Source organism: Camelina sativa, chromosome 6 (assembly GCF_030686135.1).
Source record: "Camelina sativa cultivar CO46 ecotype springtype chromosome 6, ASM3068613v1".
NCBI lineage: Eukaryota > Viridiplantae > Streptophyta > Magnoliopsida > Brassicales > Brassicaceae > Camelina > Camelina sativa.
The window spans coordinates 17,743,692-17,766,988 of record NC_141885.1 but is presented as its reverse complement, the minus strand read 5'-3'; the positions used below and the strand labels follow the sequence as shown (position 1 = coordinate 17,766,988).

At 36.6% G+C, this 23,297-nt stretch overlaps 4 protein-coding genes and 2 pseudogenes across 5 annotated transcripts; 5 read left to right on the top strand and 1 right to left on the bottom strand.

Moving 5' to 3' along the window:
* The first annotated feature begins 60 nt into the window (after nt 1–60).
* Nucleotides 61–1,952, top strand: LOC147942747 (transcription factor MYB94-like; annotated as a pseudogene). The gene is made up of 3 exons (XR_015559166.1): nt 61–474; nt 775–904; nt 1,018–1,952. The product of XR_015559166.1 is annotated as a transcription factor MYB94-like (transcript).
* A 3,670-nt stretch (nt 1,953–5,622) lies between these two features.
* On the top strand, nt 5,623–6,431 carry LOC147942746 (uncharacterized). Its single transcript, XM_087456176.1, has 2 exons — nt 5,623–5,864; nt 5,936–6,431. Exons 1-2 carry the CDS (start codon nt 5,623–5,625, stop codon nt 6,429–6,431), a joined length of 738 nt encoding a protein of 245 aa, XP_087312302.1.
* Nucleotides 6,432–11,148: 4,717 nt separating this feature from the next.
* LOC147942745 (uncharacterized) lies at nt 11,149–12,899 on the top strand. The gene is made up of 5 exons (XM_087453228.1): nt 11,149–11,546; nt 11,869–11,951; nt 12,034–12,314; nt 12,396–12,489; nt 12,581–12,899. Exons 1-5 carry the CDS (start codon nt 11,169–11,171, stop codon nt 12,768–12,770), a joined length of 1,026 nt encoding a protein of 341 aa, XP_087309354.1. The 5' UTR covers nt 11,149–11,168; the 3' UTR covers nt 12,771–12,899.
* An 855-nt stretch (nt 12,900–13,754) lies between these two features.
* On the bottom strand, nt 13,755–17,182 carry LOC104790962 (putative LRR receptor-like serine/threonine-protein kinase At3g47570). The gene is given in 8 exon segments (XM_010516759.2): nt 13,755–14,347; nt 14,450–14,653; nt 14,656–15,033; nt 15,036–15,219; nt 15,222–15,631; nt 15,634–15,918; nt 15,921–16,295; nt 16,298–17,182. Coding segments are annotated over 8 exon segments (3,015 nt in total). The 5' UTR covers nt 17,115–17,182; the 3' UTR covers nt 13,755–13,985.
* Nucleotides 17,183–19,269: 2,087 nt separating this feature from the next.
* Nucleotides 19,270–20,010, top strand: LOC147942744 (uncharacterized). Its single transcript, XM_087456175.1, has one exon. It carries the CDS (start codon nt 19,270–19,272, stop codon nt 20,008–20,010), a length of 741 nt encoding a protein of 246 aa, XP_087312301.1.
* Nucleotides 20,011–22,477: 2,467 nt separating this feature from the next.
* LOC147942743 (putative pre-mRNA-splicing factor ATP-dependent RNA helicase DEAH3 pseudogene) lies at nt 22,478–23,293 on the top strand (annotated as a pseudogene).
* The last annotated feature ends 4 nt before the right edge of the window (nt 23,294–23,297 follow it).

The window sequence follows — 23,297 nt, the reverse complement described above, 5'->3', positions numbered from 1 at the left end:
ACTCTTCATTATTGTTACTTATAACTCTATTATTATTGCTACTAATTCACTCATCAGCTTAACTTTCTCTATAAATATAGGCAAGCTCTCTCTCAACGTCTTCAGACAAAACCAACCACACCACTTGTACCCCTTTGTCTTATAAGTACTCTTCAACCCTACTATTTCCCAAGCTCTCAAGCCAAAGTAAAAAACCTTCAAAGGATTCACTTTTTCTTCGTCTATATATACATCTGAGCATCATCAAAGCCCTTCTGTCTACTCATACCACAAACCGTTCCATTCTTCCCATAATCACCGGGTGATATACACATACACATATATATATAGAGGAGACTGAGATGGGAAGACCACCATGCTGTGATAAGATTGGAGTGAAGAAAGGGCCATGGACACCAGAGGAAGATATCATCTTGGTTTCTTACATCCAAGAACATGGTCCTGGAAACTGGAGATCTGTGCCTACTCACACAGGTATCTTCTTCTAGCTTGATCTTTTATATGATTTTTGTTTTTGACGAAAATAATATTTTTAATTTCAGTTGTTAACAACCCCTATACTCTTCAGAAGTACCCCTTTAATGTTTTTTTTTTTGTTTTTTCTTGGGTTTGTGATTCTTTTGGTCTGATTTCAATTTGGTTGGTATGATCATTTAATGAAAAGCAAAATTGTAATAATATCCGATTTATTTCACCTGCTTTTTTGTCCACATATCACAAAGTAAATTACTTTTATTAATGTTTTTCTAAAAATTTATTGTTGTGGTGATTTAGGTTTGAGGAGATGTAGCAAAAGCTGTAGATTGAGGTGGACTAATTATCTTCGGCCTGGTATTAAGCGTGGAAATTTCACTCAGCATGAAGAGAAGATGATTCTCCATCTTCAGGCTCTTTTGGGCAACAGGTAAATTCATACATATTCACATGCACATGATCTATATATGCGAAACTTCTTTTGGTATGTATAGAGATAAGGTTTTGAACTTTAAATAACTTGGGGACCAAATAATTATGAAGGTGGGCAGCTATAGCATCATACCTTCCAGAAAGGACAGACAATGATATAAAGAACTATTGGAACACTCATTTGAAAAAAAAAAGCTCAAGAAGATGAATGATTCTTGTGATAGTACTATCAATAATGGTGTTGATAGTAAAGACTTCTCTTCACCAAACAAAAACACTACTTCACATCAAAGCAACAGCTCTAGCAAAGGTCAATGGGAGAGAAGGCTTCAGACAGATATCAACATGGCTAAACAAGCTCTTTGTGATGCCTTGTCTCTTGACAAACCACAAAACCCAACTAATTTCTCTTTAACCGATCTTGGTCATGGTCCATCATCTTCTTCTTCCTCTATCATCACCACAACCACCACGAGAAACACTAATCCATACCCATCTGGGGTCTATGCTTCAAGCGCTGAGAACATCGCTCGTTTGCTTCAGAACTTCATGAAAGACACACCAAAGACCTCGGTGCCCTCCCCAGTTGCAACCACCGGGATGGCTATCACCACGGCAGCTTCTAGCCCTAGCACAACCGAAGGAGATGGAGAAGGGGTTGACCATTCTTTAGTCAGCTTCAACTCCATGGATGAAGCTGAAGAGAAGCCTAAACTATTAGACCATGACATTAATGGTCTAATTACACAAGGCTCTCTTTCTTTGTTCGAGAAAATGGCTCTTTGATGAACAAAGCCACGATATGATCATTAATAACATGTCACTGGAGGGTCAAGAAGTGCTGTTCTAGTCTTCTAGAAAAAAGAAAAAGATTGACGATTTACTTAAGGAACGACGAGGCTTAGTTATAAACAAGTTGTATAATTAAGTACTCTTTAGTTTTGTTTTCATCCTTAATTATGTTTCAAATTGCAGTAATTAGGGATCTTAGTCTTGATTAGTAGTAACTTTTAAGTTTTAACACGATTTCTCTACTTTTTTTGGGAGATGTTATCTTCTTTTTGTGTGTGCTCTTTGTCGACGTGGAGATGATATCTTCTATGTAGTAGAAACTCAAACACGTGTACATCATCTTTATTAATGTAACGTTGTTTTTATATATTGTGGCTCATAATTTGGTTATACAAATTCATGCCACTTAATTGATATTGATGTGGTTAGGTTTCAGATTTTATGTTTCCATAAATTTCAATCAGTAGGTAGAACACACATTTCTCCTTATTACGAATTTAGATGATCTTAATCTATTCAATTTATTTAATTTGTACGCAGATAGTTTCTTTTACTGAAACTTATAATCACAATTGTTATTTCCTGTCATATATAACTAACTTACGATAATGTATTATTTATTTTCATAGCTTGTATATATGTTGTAGATATATGTGAAATGTGTTGTTTCAAGAAAATTAAAGATCAAAATCTAGTTTTGTATAAAAAATCTAGTGGTTCGTAGGAAATATAAAAACTAATACTAAAAGCTACTAAAATTAAAACTACGAAAAAAAGAAGAAGTGAATTTAAGGTTGAAGAAAATGTGAGTGTTTGACTTGTGCCTCCTGTGAAGCACAACGAGCATGATCCAAGCATAGATGCTTTTACCTTAGGCCTTAGCCACATCGCAGATTTTAATGTCACACTGTCTCACACCCAACTCGTTGACTTTTTTTTTTTTTGTTTTTTTTTTTGGCTTACAAATATGTAGAAGGATGAATGATATTATTTGGGATAAATCACTTGATTGGCTGAATAGTGTGGAATAAGTTAATTAACTATTCTGATCTCTATTCAAATGTTTTCATGTTTTAATTTGTTTTGATAGTAACGAACGTTTTCTGAAACCGAACAGAATTAATCGAAATTTATTGATAACAAATATTTTAATATAAAAGTAGAGAAAATATTAAAATACACTAAAAATCTGTAAGAAGAATTAATCTTTTTTGCTGGGATAACAATGAATTATTTTCATCTATGTTATACACATTTGATATGAGACCGAATCCAAACCAAACCAACATTTTTCAGACAAACGAATTCAAAATATAATTCGTTTTTTATGGACCTTATTATTTTTGCAAACCTGAAAAGATAAACTGTAACCCAAGCGGCTAAGACCCTGAACCAAATGAACCGAAAAATCCATGCACATGCCTACCCGCATTCATGGTTGACGACTAGTTTAGTTAAACAAATTACCTAAGTACGTCCCAAGTCACGCTTTTGTGTTTGGACGTTTTGCCTAGAAGGTGCTGATATAAGCATTGTCGTGGTCTCGTGGAGTCATTTTAAGAGAAGGTGATCAAGCTTTAACCAATGATCAAAAAAGGATGAAACAAGTAAAATAGGTCTTGTCGAATTCGTTTACCCAAGGATGCACACTTTTAACGTTTTCAACTTCAAGTATTTGTTTCGTTTTCTTTCACCTGAAGATACACAGAGTTATTAATTTGAGAGGATTATACTAATAGTTTGTTGGATTCATCGAAACTAATCTAAAATACACTGATTTAATTTGATTTGCCTCCAACTCTCGACAATTTTAAACCAAGCCAATAACGGTATTGATGAATTATTATTTATAATGCTTAAAACACAACTTTTACATATTTTGTTTACAAAATAACAGAGCATTTCATGACACATTATTCTGCAAACACTGGTACGTTACACAGATACAAAAAAAAAAAAGAGAGAAAAAACCATATATTAATGAACAAGATCCATTAGGACATTAGATAAGCCTAATGAGAATGAGCCTTTATTTCATAAATAGCAAAGTTCGTAAAGAAATTGGGTAACTGTTAGACAATCTCTAATGGTTTCCTTATTTTTTGCTCTATAATAGAGAAACTCTATAATAGAGGTGAGTTTTATTCCAACTCACCTCTACTCTCACCTCTAAAATATAGATTGCTAATTTTTCTTTTATTTATAGAAAAATCTTTGTGAAAAAAATAGAATTCCTCTATAAATAGATGAAAAATAGCAATCTCTATGTTAGTGGTGAGAATAAAGATGGGTTGGAGTAAAATTCACTTCTATTATAGAGTTTCTCTATTATAGAGAAAAAAATAGAGATGGATTGGGCATGGCCGGCTTAATATTTTGAAATACCCTGAGCTGAAAAAAAAATAGACCATTATTTTTATGTTAAAAAAAAAAAAAATTTGGACCCTAAGTTTAGTATAAAAAAATGACAAAAATGACATAGACCCTGTGCAAATGCACTCCCAGCACATGTGTAGAGCCGGCCCTGGGGTTGGAGATGCTGTGTGATTTGAATAGAGTAATATATCTTTGTTTTTAAATAGAGTAATTATTCTATTTCGGTCTATGCTGTGATTTGAATATTTAAAAACGAAGATATATTACTCTATCTATGAAGAAAAAATGTGTGTGTGTAATGTTCCACATCCACGAGTTAGTAAACTAAATTATGTGGTTGATAAATTAATATATTTTATTTTCTTACTATTAAAATATAATAATTAATACTTAAAAATATTTCACAAAATAATGATGCAAATACAAAAAATAAAAAAACAATATAAAATAATAATATACATCAAAAAATGAAAATACTATAATATTCTAAAATAATTAGTATTTAAATATATATTTACCAAACAATTGCAATATTAAAAGTAAATTTTGTCAAAAACAGAATAACTTTTTTAACCAAATATGACACAAATATTATTATTATATTATAAATTTTGGAGAAAATGTTGATCCGTGATTTATAGCATTAGATATCTCCTAGTAAATAATAATAAAAATAAGGTTAATTGTTGTAAATCACTTAGGATGAATCTCCATAACCGGTCCGTTCACATGTCCAAGCCCACAAGGCCCATCGGCCTTGTTCTCTTATTCTAAGTCGGTTTAGGAATCCCATTGTACTTAGGGCTTTATCCTTTATTATATATATGTATCATTCGATTGAATCATTAATAAGAATATTAAGAAGAGAATACAACCTCTAGTTTCTCTACTTTCACAACACGTTATCAGCACGAGTTTTCCCTAAACTCCAACTGAGAAAATCCCTAAAACCTTAAAGCCGCCGCACATCTTCTCCTGTTCGTCCAAGCTCTCAACCGGATCAAGTTCGTGATTGTTCAAGCTAGGAGATCGGTTCTAGTTCGTGATCAGTCCGAGGTTCATGATAAAACTCAAGGTAAATCCAAGGTCTTTAGCTCCCAAATCAATTCCAGTCAATCCCTAAACGGTGTAAGGATAACTTCCAAATTAATTCTTTGACCTTATCTCTAGTATATTTAGGAAAATTTAAATAGACTAGAAATTATCCTAAAAGCCTAGAAAATATTTCCTAAAACTTTTGTCTTAATCCTAACTAGAAAATGAAATTCAATCTAGAGAAAAAGAAAAAACTTAATAAAAGGAAAACCTTGCATGATAGATCATAAATTTATCTAGGATTGTTTTCATGCATACAATCAGCCACGAAATTATGTAATAAAAGAAAAGAAATTATTTACTAAAATTGGCATGGTTAGGTCTTAAATACCGCATGGCCTAGACGAAAATAAATCCATGGTTCGGTCTTAAAGGCCTAAGACTAAAACGATTGCATGGTTCGGTCTCAAATACCGCATGATAATAATCGGGTGCTTATTTTCTATTTTATAGATGTCAAAGATCAACAATCTCAAATATGCTGCACTTAATGTCTCTGGAGATAACTATTTACAACGGGCATTGGATATTAAGATTACCTTGAAATCAAAGGATCTATGTGAATGTATCGAGGATGGTAATGATACCACCGAAAAAGAAAGATACAAGGCGATTTTGCTTATACGTCATCACCTTAATGAGAGTCTAAGAACCAATACCTTACCATTGAGAATCCTCTCGACCTTTGGACAGAGGTTAAAAACAGATATGTACACCAAAAGACGGTGCTCCTACCAAATGATCAATTTGATTGGAAAAATCTAAGGATACAGGATTTTAAATCCGTGGATGAGTATAATTCAGAGCTATTTAAGATAGTCTTGATCTTGAAATTATGTGGTAAGGAGGTTACTGAGGAAGACTTGCTAGAGAAAACATTCTCAACCTTTCACACCAATAACATACTGATTCAGCAACAATATCGTGAAAAGGGTTTCAAAACATATGCAAGTCTAATCTCTTGTTTGCTGCTTGCTGAGAAAAAAAATGAGTTATTGCTAATGAACAGTGCAATGAGACCTCGTGGTTCTGCCCCATTACCAGAAGCCCACAAAACTGAAATGAACCAAAAGGAGCCTAAAGAGCCCAAAGAGACTAAAGAGTCTAACTACGTCCATAAAGGCAAGCATCACGGCCGTAGCCGTAGTGGTAGAGGACGTGGTGGTCATGACAATTACCAAGGGAACCACTATGACTGTGAGAACCGGTCCGACTTCGGTCGTGGCCGTGGTAGAGGCCGCAGAATTTCCAAACTGCAATAAAAGCCTAAATCGGTTTGCCACCGATGTGGTATGGGAAATCATTGGGCTAAGACATGCAAGACATCTAAGCATCTCATTGATCTCTATCAAGAGACTTTGAAAAAGAATCCAGAAGCTAACCTGATTCATCTCGATGGTGAGGGAGATTTCGACCATGAGAATGATGACCAACTTGATTAGACTTCTGATTGCCTAAGAGAGGATAATTAAATTTAAAAATTGTCTTGATTTAATTTCTATGTTTTATGCTTTGAATTTTATTGGATAATTATTTTGAATTATGATTTTTGGTTTAAATTCAATTATTTTATTTCCTTCAATATATATTTGTTTGTTTTATTACTTTAAGTTTAAAACATAAAATTCTTGTCCATTTTAGAAATGGCTGAGGACAAGAACATACTTGTGGTTGATAGTGGATCAAGCCACACGATTTTAAAGGATAAGAGATACTTTGTTAATCTCATTATGAAAAATGCCAATATTAGCACAATAGCGGGTATAGAAAGCCTAATTGAAGGCTACGTCCAGGCTCATAATTTATTACCTAATGGCACACATCTTGAAATAAGTGATGCCTTATATTCACCCAGCTCAAAGAGAAGTTTATTGAGTTTTAAAGACATTCGTTTGAATGGTCTACATGTTGAAACTAAGGGTGAAGGAAACCAAGAGTTTCCTATATATTACTGAAATCACCCAAGGATCTAAGAAAATCCTAGAGTCTATACCGCACTAGCCACTGGTCTTTACCATGCTAAGATTAATATGATAGAGGCTAATTTGGCAATGAATAAAATGTTCAATGAACAATTCACTTTATGTCATGACCGGCTTGGCCATCCGGGTTCTAACATGATGCGTAAGCTAATTATGAATTCAAATGAGCACACCTAAAAGAGAGAAGAGTTATTCCTAAGAATCTCACGTGTGTAACATGTGCACAAGGAAAACTCATTATAAGGCCATCACCAGTAAAAGTCACTAAAGAGACTTTAAACTTTCTGGAAAGGATACAAGGAGATATATCTGGACCAATAACACCCACCTTGTGGGACGTTTAGATATTTTATGGTCCTTATTGATGCATCGACCAGATGGTCACATGTTTGCTTATTATCAACTAGAAACCTTGTGTTTGCTAGATTGTTAGCCCAACTCATAAGACTAAGAGCACACTTTCCAGATTTTCGACTTAAGACTATACGTCTAGACAATGCTGGTGAATTTACATCCCAAGAGTTTAATGAATATTGTATGTCCATGGGGTGTGAGTGTGGAACATCCTGTGGCACATGTCCATACACAAAATGGATTAGCTGAATCCTTCATTAACAGATCCAATTGATTGCTCGACCATTACTCATGAGGTCGAAGCTTCCTGTGTCGGCTTGGGGGACACGCAGTATTACATGCAGCTGAGCTTTACGCATCAGGCCTCTAGTGAGCATAAATATTCGCCATCCCAATTATTAACAGGTCATGAGCCAGACATATCCCATCTAAAACATTCGGGTGCGCCGTTTATGTACTGATTGCTCCACCATAAGAACTAAGATGGGACCTCAAAGGAGAATGGGAATATATTTTGGATATGATTCTTCCACCATATTAAGTATCTTGAGCCAACTATGGGTGATTTATTTAAGGCCAGATACGCGGATTGTCAGTTTGCTGAATCCGAATTTCCTATGTTGCGTGGAGAGGACAAACAAGCTGGTTAAAGAAATATCATGGAATCAAACATCTTTAAATTGGCAAGATCCTCAGACTCTATCATGTGAGGCAGAGGTCCAAAAGATTATCATTTTCAAAGCTAGCTAATCAATTGCTAGATTCCTTTGCTGACCCAAAGAGAGTTATGAAATTGTACATACCAGCTTGTAGTGCACCAGTACGTATTGATGTTCAAAAGGAACACAATAATCAAGATGCTACAGAGTCTAAGGCCCGTTTTGAAACGTGGTAGAACAATAGGTTCCAAAGATAAGAACCCTTGGAAATCTAAGAAAGGTGCAAATCAAACCGAGGTTAAGGAAATATAGACATGGCCCGCGGCAAATCCTAAGGTACCAAATGAGGTTTGGGACGCATGAAAACTCAAGGTCATGAAGGTATTGATAATAATGAGATCTCAATAAATTATATCATGTCTAGAATTCAATGGAAACCGAAAAAGATGTCAAGATTGATGAAATATTTGCATACAAGGTAGCACTTGAAATAAATAAGGATCATGAACCCACGTCTATATTAGAGTGCACTCAAAGTATCGATTGGTTTAAAATGGAAAGAAGCCATTAACGTGGAGTTAAATTCGTTAAAGAAAAGGAATGTGTTTGGTCCGATCTTAAGGACACCATTCAATATAAAGCCAGTTGGACACAAGTGGGTCTTTGTAAGGAAGAGAAATGAGAATAATGAAATCGTGAGATATAAGGCACGGCTTGTAGCACAAGGATCCTCTCAAAGACCCGGAATAGATTATGATGAGACATACTCCCCTGTGATGGATGCAACGACTTTTAGATTTTTAATAAGTCTGGCTATAAGAAAAAAACTTGATTTGCGGCTAATGGATGTAGTGACCGCATATTTATATGGTCCACTGGATAATGAGATTTATATGAGATTACCAGAGGGTATTGAGCTCAAAGATAAGAGTGGTTCTTGAGAACAATACTGCATAAGGCTAAACAAATCCTTTATAGACTGAAACAAAGGTGGGGCGAATGTGGTACAATAGACTAAGTGAGTACCTAGCTAAAGAAGGCTATAAGAATGATTCCATCAGTCCATGTATTTTTATAAAGAAGTTTGTAAACAAAGGGTTTGTAATCATAGCAGTATATGTGGATGATTTGAATATCCTAGGAACCTCTAGGGAAATCGCTCAAACAGTTGAATATCTCAAGAAAGAGTTTGAAATGAAAGACCTAGGTAAAACTAAGTTCTGTTTGGGATTGCAGCTTGAGTACATGAATGATGGAATCCTTGTGCATCAAATGGCATATACTGAAAATGTACTCAAGAGGTTTAATATGGACCATGCTCACCCATTGTCTAGCCCAATGGTTGTGACGAGTTTAAATTTGGATAATGATCCATTCGGTCCAAGAAAGGACGATGAATCTCGGTCCAGAAGTGTCATACCTCAGTGCTATAGGAGCTTTAATGTTTTTGGCTAGCCACACTAGACCATACATTTGTTTTGCCATGAACCTCCTAGCAAGATTTAGTTCTTGTCCGACCCAAATGCACTGGAACGATATCAAACATGTGTTGCGTTACCTACAAGGAACACTTGATTTGGGTTTATTTTATACTAACCATAACAAAGAATGTTTAGTTGGTTTTGCTGATGCAGGTTATTTATCGGATCCACATAATGCTAGGTCTCAAACCGGCTAAGTTCAAGTGGTACAAGTTCCATCTTACGACAATTCAGCTGATCTCTTCACCAAGTCATTACCGACATCGACATTCAAGAAGCTCACACACCAAATTGAGATGCGGAGACTTAAGGAATTTTAGTGATGCTCGGAACAGGGGGAGTAATACATTATGTACTCTTTTTCCTTCACTATGGTTTTGTTCCAATGGGTTTTTTCTGGTAAGGTTTTAATGAGGCAGCATCCCCAAGCGTATTATGATGATCTCTTAGCATTTGCACGGTTATGTCATCCAAGGAGGAGTGTTGTAAATCACTTAGGATGGATTTCCATAGCTGGTCCATTCACATGTCCAAGCCCACAAGACCCATCGGTCTTGTTCTATTATTCTAAGTCGGTTTAGGAATCCTATTGTACTTGGGGCTTTATCCTTTACTATATATATATATATGTATTATTCGATTGAATCATTAATAAGAATAAGAAGAAAAGAATACAACCTCTAGTTTCTCTACTTTCGCAACATTAATTTAAAAAAGTTGGGAAAATAGACTTCGTAGGAGGTGACTTTTGGAGTTTTAAATGATGAACTGTGTGGTGTTTTGTTGCTATTATGCTCAACGAATGTTGAAAAACGGCTACTAGTACATCTGTGATCCAACTCCCCTTTCTCACTAAAAAAAGAGAGGGTAAATTAGCTCACTGACCAAAACAAAAAAAACTATAGAAGAAAATAACCAACTATTTGAAAAAAATTAGGAATTTAGGATCATGAGCAGAGTAAATTACCAATGTAGTGTTGGTTGATGGTGGTGATGGTGGCCGGCCGGCGAAAGTAGCCGACAGAGGTAGCCAGCGGAGGTATTCGACAGAGGTGGCTGGCGGGGATGGCCGGAGTTGGTCGCTGGAGATGGTCGCCGGAGAAGTTCGTCGGAATTGGTCGCCGGAGTTGGTTGTCGGAGAAGATAGCCGGAGATGGTGGCCGAAAAAAGTCACCGGAGACGTTTGCCGGAATTGGTCGTCGAAGAAGATCGCCGGAGATGGTGGCCGGAGAATGTCGTCGGAGATGGTGGCCAGAGAAGGTCATCGGAGGTCGGAGGTGGCGATGACCGGTGACTGGAAGTGGTGGCGGCCGGTGATGGTGGCTGGAGGAAATCTAAACCCTATAAGTTAGTACATTAAGAACCTTAGTGATGATGGTGGTAAAAAGGTGGTGGTGGTGGTGGTAGGAAGTAAAGGTGATGGTGACAAGATGGTAAAGGTTATAGTTATAAGAAGGTTAAAATGGTATATAATATAGATAATATAGAGTATAATACCTTTTATTGGTTAGAGTAGATAGTGAATGAATTATAATTTTTTTGTAGGTTATTTATACCAATTTCCCAGAAAAAAAAAAAAAAACTCATCCATCCTCACTTCATGGATTGGATATGAAACAATGAGTCTTTCACATAACTTCAACTTCGCACCTAAAGATTCTCTATTTTACAAAACCTCCGCTTTTCTCACTTTACCCTTCTTCAACCTTCGCCTTCCCATCAAGAACAATCAAATCTTCTGCAGGAGAGCAAAAAAAAGCTTGAGAATGGATTCGTCTCAGGGGATTCAAGAGCAGAGGATTGTGATTCCAAACAGCCACAACGAGAAGCTTGTTGGTCTGCTTCACGAGACTGGTTCTACAGAAATTGTCGTCTTGTGCCATGGCTTTCGATCTAGCAAGGTTAGTTTCTTTTGATTTACGCTTTCTTCTCACTTACCCTCAATCCAATTATCAATCTGGAATCGTAATCAATGATTCACCTACGTAAAGCTGCAACTTTTTTTTTTTACTCTGTTTTCTCTCTTCTCAAAGTGACTGAGATCTGAGATGAAAGGTTTTGCCTTTAGTTCAACCTAACTTGAATGTTAGCTAGTTGTAGAATCCGTAAGCAATGCTGTCTTGGTTAATACTAACATGTAGAAGATGATCTATACAAGTTACAACATAGTTAGGAGTTACATATGAAATAAGAATGATCTTTGGCCTGTGAAACTCTCTGCAGAATAACCAAATTATGAACAATGTGGCTGCTGCTATAGAGAAAGAAGGGATCAGCGCTTTTCGTTTTGATTTCTCTGGGAATGGGTATGTTTTCACTTTCTTGTGTTATCCTTAAACTAAAGAAAATGGCTTTTGAAATCATTTTAGGGTTTTAACATTGTTGCAGAGAGAGTGAAGGCAGTTTCTACTATGGTAACTATAGCCATGAAGCTGATGATCTACGTTCTGTTGTCCAGTACTTCTCTAAAATGAACCGTGTGGTTCCTATAATTCTCGGGCATAGTAAAGGAGGTGATGTGGTTCTCCTCTATGCCTCCAAGTATCACGATATCCGCAATGTAATCAATCTCTCGGGACGTTATGATCTGAAAAAAGGCATCAAAGAGCGTCTTGGGGAAGATTTTTTGGAACGGATTAAGCAACAAGGATTCATTGATGTTGGAGATGGTATTGTTATTCGCTTTTATTTTTCCTGCGTTGTGTCAGATCAAACTCCAGTGTTTCTATTAATGTGCTGACATTTTACAGGAAAATCCGGGTACCGTGTTACTGAGGAGAGCTTAACTGAAAGGTTAAACACTGATATGCATGAAGCTTGCCTCAAGATTGACAAAGAATGCAGGTGACATTTGCGGAGTTCTCTCTTAACTCATATTGTTTGTTGAGTTGAGATATATGTATAAACAAGCCAATGATTGATATTGTAATGGCAGGGTCTTGACGGTTCATGGTTCTGGTGACGAGGTAATACCCGTGGAAGATGCGAAGGAGTTTGCGAAGATCATACCGAACCACAAGCTGGAGATTGTGGAAGGTGCTAATCATTGTTATACCGAGCATCAAAGTCAATTAGTTTCTACCGTGATGGAGTTCATAAAGACAGCTATTGTGAAGAACAACTAGAATTGAGTTACGTTTGCTTTATTACACAATGCAATCACCAACATATTGTCCTTTTAAAAACATGGAAGTTTGTAATTCATGTTTAAGTTACTTCAGCCTCATAACTAATATCAAACAAGGTTGGGAAAACTTATCTTGACTTATATTAGTGTACAGAAAGAATTATAAAGCTGAGAAAATCCAAATAATATTGGGATCATTGAGAATTATAAAGCTTGTATATATAACACATCCTACTATATTAATTGAAAAGTACAAATATGAAACTAACCTTAAAATGTGTAAAATGTGTAAAAAATTACATTCAATTGCCATTAGAAAACTTTAATAAAAATTAATTAATTAAACAAATATAATTAATTAAAAAACGAAAATTGGAGATATATAAAATAAAATAAATTGTAGAAAAGTAAAAAAAAAAATCTATTAGAATCAAAAGTAACTCGTACTTAAAAAAAAAAGATTTACAACCAAGATTTTAAAAATCTAATTGAATAAAATCTATATAACTACAAATTTTATCAAACAAACTTTTCCATCACAGGTTAAAATTTTTATCAAAAATCAAATAGAATAAAATATATAACAGTTTCATTTAACTATTTAGATTTAAAATTTAATAAATAAAAAATAAAAGATATAGATATAGTATCTTATCTATTTAAAAAAGTTATATTTTTGTTTTAGCTACCGTTCTCTAAGAAAACAAAACTAATTTGAGATTTGAATATATTTAATGTTTGAAGGTGCTTATTACAAACAAGAAATGGAAGCGACAGAAAAAACAATGAATGTTGTTTTCAAAGAGTTTTTCAAAACCTTCACTAACTATATTTAATTGCTCTTTTTACATGTTAGTTATATATTTTTACTTACTTCACAACTATAGCAAAGATTGCGTTTAATTGACAAAGGTTTAAACAAGTTTATTCATTACATGTAATGTTTTATTGACAGGTTTCCAATAAACATTAAGCAAACCGATTGTTTAATCACAAACTTTTATAAATAACATAATCACAAAATAAATTACTAAAAATTTTTAAAAAGTTCATCCCGCGGTTTTTCGCAGGTTAGTACCTAGTTCATATATTATTTTGTCTGCATATTCAGTAACAAGCACGCACATGAAAATAGAAAAAAACCACAAATTATGAAAGACCACAGATGACCTTAAAAATGGTTTGCAAAGTTTGTAGAAAAACCATAAACATTTCAACGTCTCGCTGTTCTTCTAGCTTTAAAGAATTTCTCTCTGATTGAGATCAACTCCTTTGCGGCTTCACTAGCTACCAACCGGTTCGATGGAGATTCGTCACAACACCTAAGTCCTACCTCCAAAACCAGTGTCAAGCACTCAGCAATACGGAAACCAATTCCGAGACCACCGTGAAGACTCGATTTGTCTGCAATGTCCAGTACTCTTTCAGGCAACGCCGACATGGTGTAGCTTTGGAGGGTAAAGTTACCCCCAAATAACTCATTGGTTGGTCTTTTTCCAGTAAACATTTCCAAAACGAGAACCCCAAAGCTATATACATCACCATATATTGATGGCTTTCCTCCCACTCCATATTCTGCACCAGGAATTCATATAAACAACAACAACAAAGTTGTAATGACAAGAAAATTATACTGATTTTCTTCACAGAACACTATAGATGGTGTAATAGTTTTACCTGGTGCGGCATAGCCGATGGTTCCTCTGACGCCAGCCGAGCTTAGTTGGTTGAAGAAAGAATCCTGATCGAATTTGAGGAGAAGACGAGCCAGACCAAAGTCGCTAACATGGGCTGTTAGATCATCATCTAAAAGGACGTTGCTTGGCTTAAGATCACAATGAGCTATAGGCTCATGACAATGAACATGAAGATAGTCCAAACAGAGGCCACGTCTATGACAATGTTTAGCCTTTCAAGAAGCGTCAAGGTTCTTGAGGGCCTACGAGTCTCTTCGACTTCCTCAGGGTGCAGCCACATATCCAAGCTTCCATTCGGCATGAACTCATATATGAGAGCTCTGAATTCGTCACCATGGAAATCAATACTAGCGCAAGCCGTCAATAGTTTCACAAGATTACGATGCCTTATGTCCTTGAGGGATCCACATTCTGCCATAAAGCTCTTCATTGCTCCACGTTTCTCCATGTTAAGAACTTTAACCGCAACAACTTTGTTCTCCGGAGGGAGCAATGCCTTAAACACAGTACCAAAACTACCTGACCCAATCAAATTGTTCGGAGAGAAGCCATCTGTTGCATTTGAAGATCTCCATAACTTATGTTTTCATGAAAGGCCCCCAAAGTGAAAGGAGTAGGATTATTATTGGTCTCAAGGGTTTTCTTTCTTTTTCGGAACCAAAGTAGAAAAAATGATGTTGTGAACAGCAAAAAAAGCAAAGCTATGCCCACACTAACCCCAATCACAAATTTCTTTGAAGAGAGGAATGCTTTGTTCCCATTGGTGGTTCTTTCACTGAGCATCTCTTTAGTCGTAACTCTCTAATGCCTCCACATAAATCTTTGTTTCCAAATACAGCAACTAACGATGCATTTTGAAAATTTCCTTCTGTTGGCACTCTTCCTTCAAAATTGTTAACGGATAGATTGAGATACTGCAACATGGAAAAATTTGCAAGATATCCAGGTATAACTCCAAAAAGATCATTGTTCGACAAATCAATTTCTTTAATAGCCACCAACCCTCTTATATCTGGAATGGCTCCATCGAACGAATTTCCTTGTAAATAAATAACTTCCATCGAGAGACAGGTCCCCAAAGTCCGTGGGAGTTGTCCTGATAATTTATTATCTTCAAGTGATAGTGTAACAAGGTTTTCTAGTCGCCCAACCTCTTCAGGAGAGAGCCGGTGAAAGAATTACGTGGCATGCTAAGGATAAGAAGGGGTGAAATTTGCATTATTTCCCGAGGTATAGTCCCATTCAACATATTATCCCCAATCCATAGTTCTAGTAGGTGACTACAATTACCTAGGGTCGGAGGAACAATTCCTTCAAAATAATTGTCATACAAGTAGAGTGACTCTAACCGAGAGAGGTTGCCGATATAAGGTGGTATATGTTTTGATATCCTATTTGAATACAAACTTAATTTCATCAATCCTAGAAGCTTCCCAAGAGAGGTCGGAGTGGTCCCGACAGCAGATTTTTCTCCAACCAAAGTGACTGTAGACTTACAAGATTCCCAATCTCATGAGGAATGCTACCAGTGATGAAATTTGTGTCAAGGCTTAGATAGTTTAGCTCCCTGGACATATTACCAATGGAAGTAGGCAGGTCACCCCCCAGCCTATTACGACCAGCCTCTAAGATTTCTAGTTTGGTGCAGTTAGTCAATGCACCAAAAAACTCAAGATCTCCAAAAGAGCCACTTCCCAAAGAATTGCTATGAAGTGAGAGTAATTCTAAATTCCGTAATTTTCCAAAGCTAGGAGGAATACTTCCTGTTAGATTGTTAAACTCCATTCCCAATTTTTGAAGATTCGAGATATTGGAAAATGTAGTTGAATGGCTCCTGTGAAATAATTCCTTCCCATATATAGTCCTTGAAGGTTTGGTAGCAAATTACCAAAATCAGGCCTTAAACTACCTGAGAAACTATTTCTAAAGATGTTTAAAATATAAAGTGAGGACAAGTTGTAGACAGGGGGAGGAAAAAAACCTAAGAAATTGTTATCTGATAAGTCGAGATACACCATTCGATTCAATCTAACTATATTATCCGGAACTCTTCCATCTATATTGTTACCTCCAAAGCCAAGTTCTCTAAGGCATGTTAAGTTTCCTAGAGAATCAGGGAGCTTTCCTTTTAGGTTGTTTCCATAAAGATCTAAAGTAACGAGCTTCGTCAGTGACCATAGCTCTGAAGGAACACCTCCTCCAAGAAGATTTGAGCTAAACTGAAGCTCTAACAATCTAGAACAGTTGGACAAACTGGCTGGAATCTCTCCCTCAATTAAATTAAAGTTCATATCCAAGTGTTCAAGTCTAAACAAGTTTCCCACCTCGTCAGGGATGGTACCACCAAAAGAGTTACGAGAGATATTAAGTGATATGAGAAACGAAAGATTACCAATAGATGGTGATATCACCCCGCCCAATTGCAATCCTGGGAGGTGCAGTTGAGTAACTCTCTTATGTTTGCGGCCGCATGTAACCCCCTTCCAGTTGCACACATGGAGTGAGTTATTCCATGAGTACAAGACATCTCTCTTGCCTTGAGAAATTTGAGACTTAAACTCCAACAACGCTTGCCTATCAGATACATCGGTGAAAGCGTCAAGTAACGTGAGAACATTGAAAGAAAGTAAAAGAAACAGTCTCATGCTTCTCAAAGAGTTTTTTATTTTTAAAAAATAAGATATTATTTAGTTAAAATGCTTTGGTCGTCTCATAATATGCATGAAAGTGAATATATAAAGGACGAAGCAAATGTAAAATGCCTTTAAATGCGAGATTTTTCCAAAATGAAATGGATTCTTGCCGTGTAGACTCATGCCCATCAAAGTCAAGAAGTCAACTGAAGCATCTTGTCAATGTTATCAAGTCACTACACATGACAAGAGTAACCAATGAGTAATACAGACACATCTTGTCGAGTTTATTAAGAAATCGACCAACTGACAAGAAAGTTTCGTGTGTTATCACTTCCAATAAAAAAGATTTTTTCAATAAACATTGTAAATATTCAACGAGTAAACAGAGTTTCTTTGGGCGTCAACGTTGACGTTGACTCACAATTTTGAGATTCCTCGAGACGAAGCTCATACGTTGCATCAGAGGATAACACGAATCCGGAAGGAAAAGAAAGAGAGAGAATTCAACGTGTTTTAATCGAAGAATTGTTGAAACTTGAAAAACACAACCATTTCGAAAGATTCTCATTCTTTGAATTAATGAAGAAAAAGGTTGAGACGCCTGAGCTAGCAATGCTGAACTGTGTACTGTTTTGTTCTTTATAAAACGGCAAGTAATGTTCAAAGACTATAGAAACACGGCTGGTAGTTCATATGTGGTTGTCCTCCCATTCCATATTCTTCACCATATTTCAAATGAACAACTGTTAACAAGACTGAAATGATAAAATAATGGATAAATAATTTATGGCGACATAGTGAGAATTTCTTTAAAATTAATACATGGGTTGATCAAATGTGAGTAATTAATTGTAAGGGAAATATTAAATCACTTCATGGACCGAATAACTAAAATATTTTTGTAGAAACTGATAGGGTAGCGTTGTTTGAGTTCAAGTCTCAAGTTTCTCAAGGCAAAAGAAATGTCTTGTCCTCATGGAATCGCTCATTCCGTCTTTGTAATTGGGGGTTACATGTAATTTTTTGTTTCTTTTACTTTCTTTCAGTCTCATATGTTGTTTCTTTTTTTTAATAGTTTTTTTTCTTAAAAGTTTTTTGTGCTTCTAAAAATGTTACATTAGGTAATTTTTTTTTTTTGCTGTGTCTTTAAAATAAAAATGATATTAAACTTAATATTTAATTAGATCTCATTAACTTTGTTGCCAGAAGGAGGAAGTTAGAGAAAGATAGACTAGTAAAAAATAAAGAGGACAAAACAAAAGTTGAAGACCAATAACATGTTGCCACGTCAAGAGTCTCCCAGGTTCTTTAAAATCTCTGCAAATAGATACGTATCTATATTGATGTGTCTTATTTTATTATTTTTTAATCAAAGACCCTCTACAAAAATGTGCAATAGACATGTCCTAAGACCATTCCCATCGGTCAACCTGTAAAATTGAGATCCTATATAGATTTTATTAATAATTTAAGATAATATTATTATTTAATTCAATTAATTATTTTTTGTTTCTAAATTGATCAATCATATGGTAACAGCAAAGCAATTGAGGGTCTGTGAGTGTCTCGATATTTCTTCTCCCACACATGAGATCATTCTCCCTCATCACTTTTTTTTTTTTAATTTAAAAAACAGACATCATCGGATGTACAAAGTAATCGCAAACTTAAAATTGGCTCAAAACTACATAGAATGTCTGACTTCTCCAGAAATGATATGGATAATAATTTGCCGTCTAAGTCAAGTCAAGATATCGACTCTGTAAAGTGATGAAAACTAATGGGATATCAATCCCCAATCAATATCATGTATATTAACTATAATTGATCTTCTTTGTAACTCTTTAGGAAAGTAGATATACGGTCCTAGCTATATATCTTTGTAATCGTCATTGTGAATAAGATATCAGAAACTTCTTCTATCTCGAATTGTTTATGGTATCAGACCTCTGAACATTTTTTGTTTTTGTTTTCTCCTTCTTTGTTTCTGTTTTCTTGATGGCAACTCCGACGAACTCGAACTCAGCCGAAAACGACAAACCCGAATGTGGTGGAGACACGTCGTACGATCTCCCGTTACGACCTTACCGCGGCTGACAACTCCGGTGCTGTGATCTCTCATCCCTTACTCAAGGGATCGAACTATGATGAATGGGCTTGTGGAATGAAAACTGCTCTTTCTTCTCGCAAGAAGTTTGGTTTTCTCGATGGCTCTATCGCTAGACCCAATGAAGGCTTCTCAGATCTCGATGATTGGTGGACCATTCAAGCACTCCTTGTTTCCTGGATCAAGATTTCCATCGATCCGTCTCTTCGTTCCAGTATCTCCTACCGCGATGTTGCTAAGGATTTATGGGACACCTTGAAGAAACGTTTTTCAGTCACTAATGGTCCTCGCATTCAACAGCTGAAGGCGGAGTTGGCCTGCTGCAAGCAAAGAGGTCTTGCTATTGAGGCTTACTTCGGCAAACTCAATAGGATTTGGGACAACATGGCACACTATCGTCCCTTGCGTGTTTGCAAGTGTGGGAAGTGTGAGTGTGACCTTGGGACTCTTCAAGAACAGGATCGTGAGGGTGACAAGGTTCACGAATTTCTTTCTGGTTTCGATGATAACTACCATACCGTGCGGTCTACTTTGGTTTCTCGTATGCCTCTTCATCCCTTGGAGGAGGTGTACAACGTTGTTCGCCAAGAAGAAGATCTAAAGACTAATGCTCGTCTAACTGAACCTACGCCGGAAGTTGCTGCTCACGCGGTGCAGGTGAAACCACGCTCGACTCCTTTTCGTACCGATGTTTCTGATCCTAATGTTGTGTGTAAGCATTGCAAACGCTCTGGTCATTCTTCCGACAATTGCTTTGCTGTTCTTGGCTATCCTGAATGGTGGGGTGACCGACCTTGAAGCAGGACTCTCACTAGTCGTGGCCGAGGAGGTGCTTCATCCAGTCGTGGGCGTCCTCTTAATTATGCCAATGCAGTTCATGTCCCTCCCACACCAAACTCTCACCATGCGAACTACACAATCACGGATGCTGATCGCAATGGTGTAAGTGGTCTCAATGATGATCAGTGGCGTATGTTGATGAATCTCTTGAATGGGGGAGCCATCACAAGCACTGAAAAAGTATCCGGTAAGTCGTGTACTTCCTCTTGGATTTTAGACTATGGTGCGTCATCACTTAACAGGAAATTTTGAGCTTTTAACGGCTGTTCGCGATATGCCTCCGGTTCTTGTTATCTTGGTTGATGGTCGAGAAAGGGTTTCTACAAAGGAAGGCACTGTTGTCTTAAGGTCCAATCTGGTTTTGAAATCAGTCTATTTTGTCGAAGCGTTAACCGCTGATCTGATTGCAGTAGGACAGTTAATGGATGAGAACCGTTGTGTGATTCAACTTGCTGATCACTTTCTTGTCATTCAGGACCGTGTTTCGAGGACGGTGATTGGAGCGGGTAAGCGGGACTCCGGAACCTTCTACTTTCGCAGAACAGAGCTTGTTGCAGCGGTTCGGACTCGTGAGGATACATCCTATGAGTTGTGGCATCATCGCTTGGGACATCCTTCTGCTCAAGTTGTTGGTTCTCTTAAAAATATTTCAGTTGGAAAAAATTCTTTGCCATGGTTAAAAACCAGTTTAACACCACCGTTTAACACTTCCGTAGTGATAACGGCACCGAGTTTATGACTCTAACGAATTACTTTCAACAAGAGGGGGTTCTTCATGAGACCTCTTGTGTCGGTACTCCTCAGCAAAACGGAAGGGCTGAAAAACATTTCACTAGTTGTCTTTACGACGTATCAATGGGTTTATGAAGAGATCCACTAATCGACGACAGGTTTCGTGTGTTATCATTGCAAGAATAGTTACTTGTAACAAAATTCAAAGAGAAAAATGAATATAATCAAAGTTCTCGTCAACGTTGACGTTTACTCACTGTTTGATTTCTCCTGAGACGTACGACAGCACTAATCTTATCTGTTCTCTGTCAGTTTTGTTTCCTACAATTTCGAGGAATCTTTCGCAAAAACGTAAATAAGGTTTGAAGAACGTAACTGAATGAGAGACGTTGAGGGCTGAGTTTGTAGTGACGAGTTGTGTGGTGTTTTATTGTTAACAAAATGGCAAGTACGTAGTCTTCAACGACTATAGGCACAAGAAATTTAGCCATGCAGTTTTTACTAAGTCTGATAGGTAAAAAGTTTAAAAAATACTTTTTACATGAAAGTATTTGTTTCATCAAGTTTTTAAAGTTGTATGGTTTCGCACGTAAACCTCATCACAAAACCACATCGTTTACTATTGTATATTTTTTGTAACGTAAGTTTCTGAAGTATTTGGATGTAGGATGATATAACTTTCTTTCTGTAGCAGAACAAATTAACGCTACAAATTAAAAATAAAAACGAAAAAAACTACTTTATGTACAACAATTTTGAAGTATAAACAAAAGTTTTAGAAACCAAAAAGTAAAATTCATGCGACAATATTAGCCAAAATTTGATAGTCAGGTCAGAACTGCGTATGCAGTATGCTTCTTTTTCTTTTCACAATTGTTATGAATGCAGAAAAATTGAGGAATCCAGATACACAACAAAGCTCGTGTTAGCTAGAACTTTGATTATACTTTTTTCTTTGAACTTTGATGCTCAACAGCAATGGATAAACCACACAGCTAAAACGTCATTTTCATTATTATCCCCAAAAAACATGTAAAGCTGGTAACACAAGTATACAATCTTGTATGGAACAAAACAGAGCATAAACAGAGAGTAAAAGACAAACGACAAATTATGAAACGACAGCATGATGTTATAGAAACCTCAATATAAAATTTTAAGTGGGTTGCAAAAGTTTGTAGAGTTTTAAACTTGAACACTTCAATGTCTGGTCGTTCTTCTGGTATATATATTTGCTGATATAATAATCTGTGATGGCTGGCATTCGATTCAAATGTCCTGCATGAAAACATAATGCTGTTTTTATCGTGCTTTCTAATGTTTGCGATGCCCCCTTTTATGATTTAATAGGAATTCTGTATTCATATCGGTTTTGTTGCTTCTTTAATGCACGTAGACATTTGTTACCTTTGATATGGCAATTTGACAAATGTCTATTAAATCAGCTCCTAGACAATATTTCAGAAGCTGTATTGAAGTTATGATGTGTTATGGTCTTGCTATTGTACTCATTTACTTTCCTTGCCGCTAAGTACGTTCCCGAATTCTAGCTTCAACATAATTTTGAGCTTATGCAGAAAAGTAAAATTTCCTACTCTCGGAAAAGGAAAATAGGTTTTTTTTTTTTTTTTTTTGTTGGGTTTACTAACTTGTTATCTTTATTTTTTTTTATGTTTTGTTGAAGAGAATCGATATGGTGAATTCTGCGAGGTATATCGAAATACAAGAGGAACGTAGGAACCTAGCAGTATGGGTACACAAAGACGAGTTTCTCCAAGCTTTGAAAGAAAATCAGAAGGTGATACTGGTGGGTGATACGGGCAGTGGTAAGACAACGCAAATCCCACAGTTCGTTTTAGAAGCTGTGGTCTATGAAAACCCTAATCCTGGTGGGACTGGGAGGTTGGTTGTTGGGTGCACGCAGCCTCGTAGAGTTGGAGCGATGTCTGCAGCCCGCCGAGTTGCTGAAGAGATGAATGCAGTGATCGGTGAAGAAGTCGGTTACATAGTCCGTTTCGACGATTGTAGCAGCTCCAGAACCGTGCTCAAGTACCTTACCGATGGAATGCTTTTGAGAGAAGCACTGGTGGATCCGCTCTTATCAAAATACAAAGCGATCATTCTGGACGAGGCCCACAAAAGAAGTATAGTCACGGATTTGCTTTTTGGTATTCTTGAAAAAGCCTTGACTAGCCGGCCTGCTCTTAAGCTGGTTGTGATGAGTTCAACCCTACACTACGCCCAAAGGCTCCAACACTATTTTAGCGGTCATAATGTGCCTCTCATCAAAGTCCCAGGTAGGCTCCATCCAGTGGAGATCATTTATACTCAAGAGCCTGTGACTGACTATCTCGAGGCTGCTATACGGAAAGTTATCCAGATTCACATGTGTGAGCCACCTGGTGATGTTCTTGTTTTCCTAACGGGGGAAGAAGAGATTGAAGATGCTTGCAGCAGGATCTTACATAAGCTCGGAGATCAAGTCAAAGTCGTGCCACTGTATTCCTTCCTCC

Bases quoted from the DNA above. Each gene is read 5' to 3' on its own strand.
- LOC147942745 (XM_087453228.1), top strand. From the start codon at position 11,169: ATGAATTATAATTTTTTTGTAGGTTATTTATACCAATTTCCCAGAAAA. The intron at 11,547-11,868 runs GTTAGTTTCTTT...AACTCTCTGCAG, and splicing joins ATGGCTTTCGATCTAGCAAG to AATAACCAAATTATGAACAA. The intron at 12,315-12,395 runs GTATTGTTATTC...GACATTTTACAG, and splicing joins ATTCATTGATGTTGGAGATG to GAAAATCCGGGTACCGTGTT.
- LOC147942746 (XM_087456176.1), top strand. From the start codon at position 5,623: ATGTCAAAGATCAACAATCTCAAATATGCTGCACTTAATGTCTCTGGA. The intron at 5,865-5,935 runs GTTAAAAACAGA...GAAAAATCTAAG, and splicing joins CTCTCGACCTTTGGACAGAG to GATACAGGATTTTAAATCCG.
- LOC147942744 (XM_087456175.1), top strand. From the start codon at position 19,270: ATGAAAACTGCTCTTTCTTCTCGCAAGAAGTTTGGTTTTCTCGATGGC.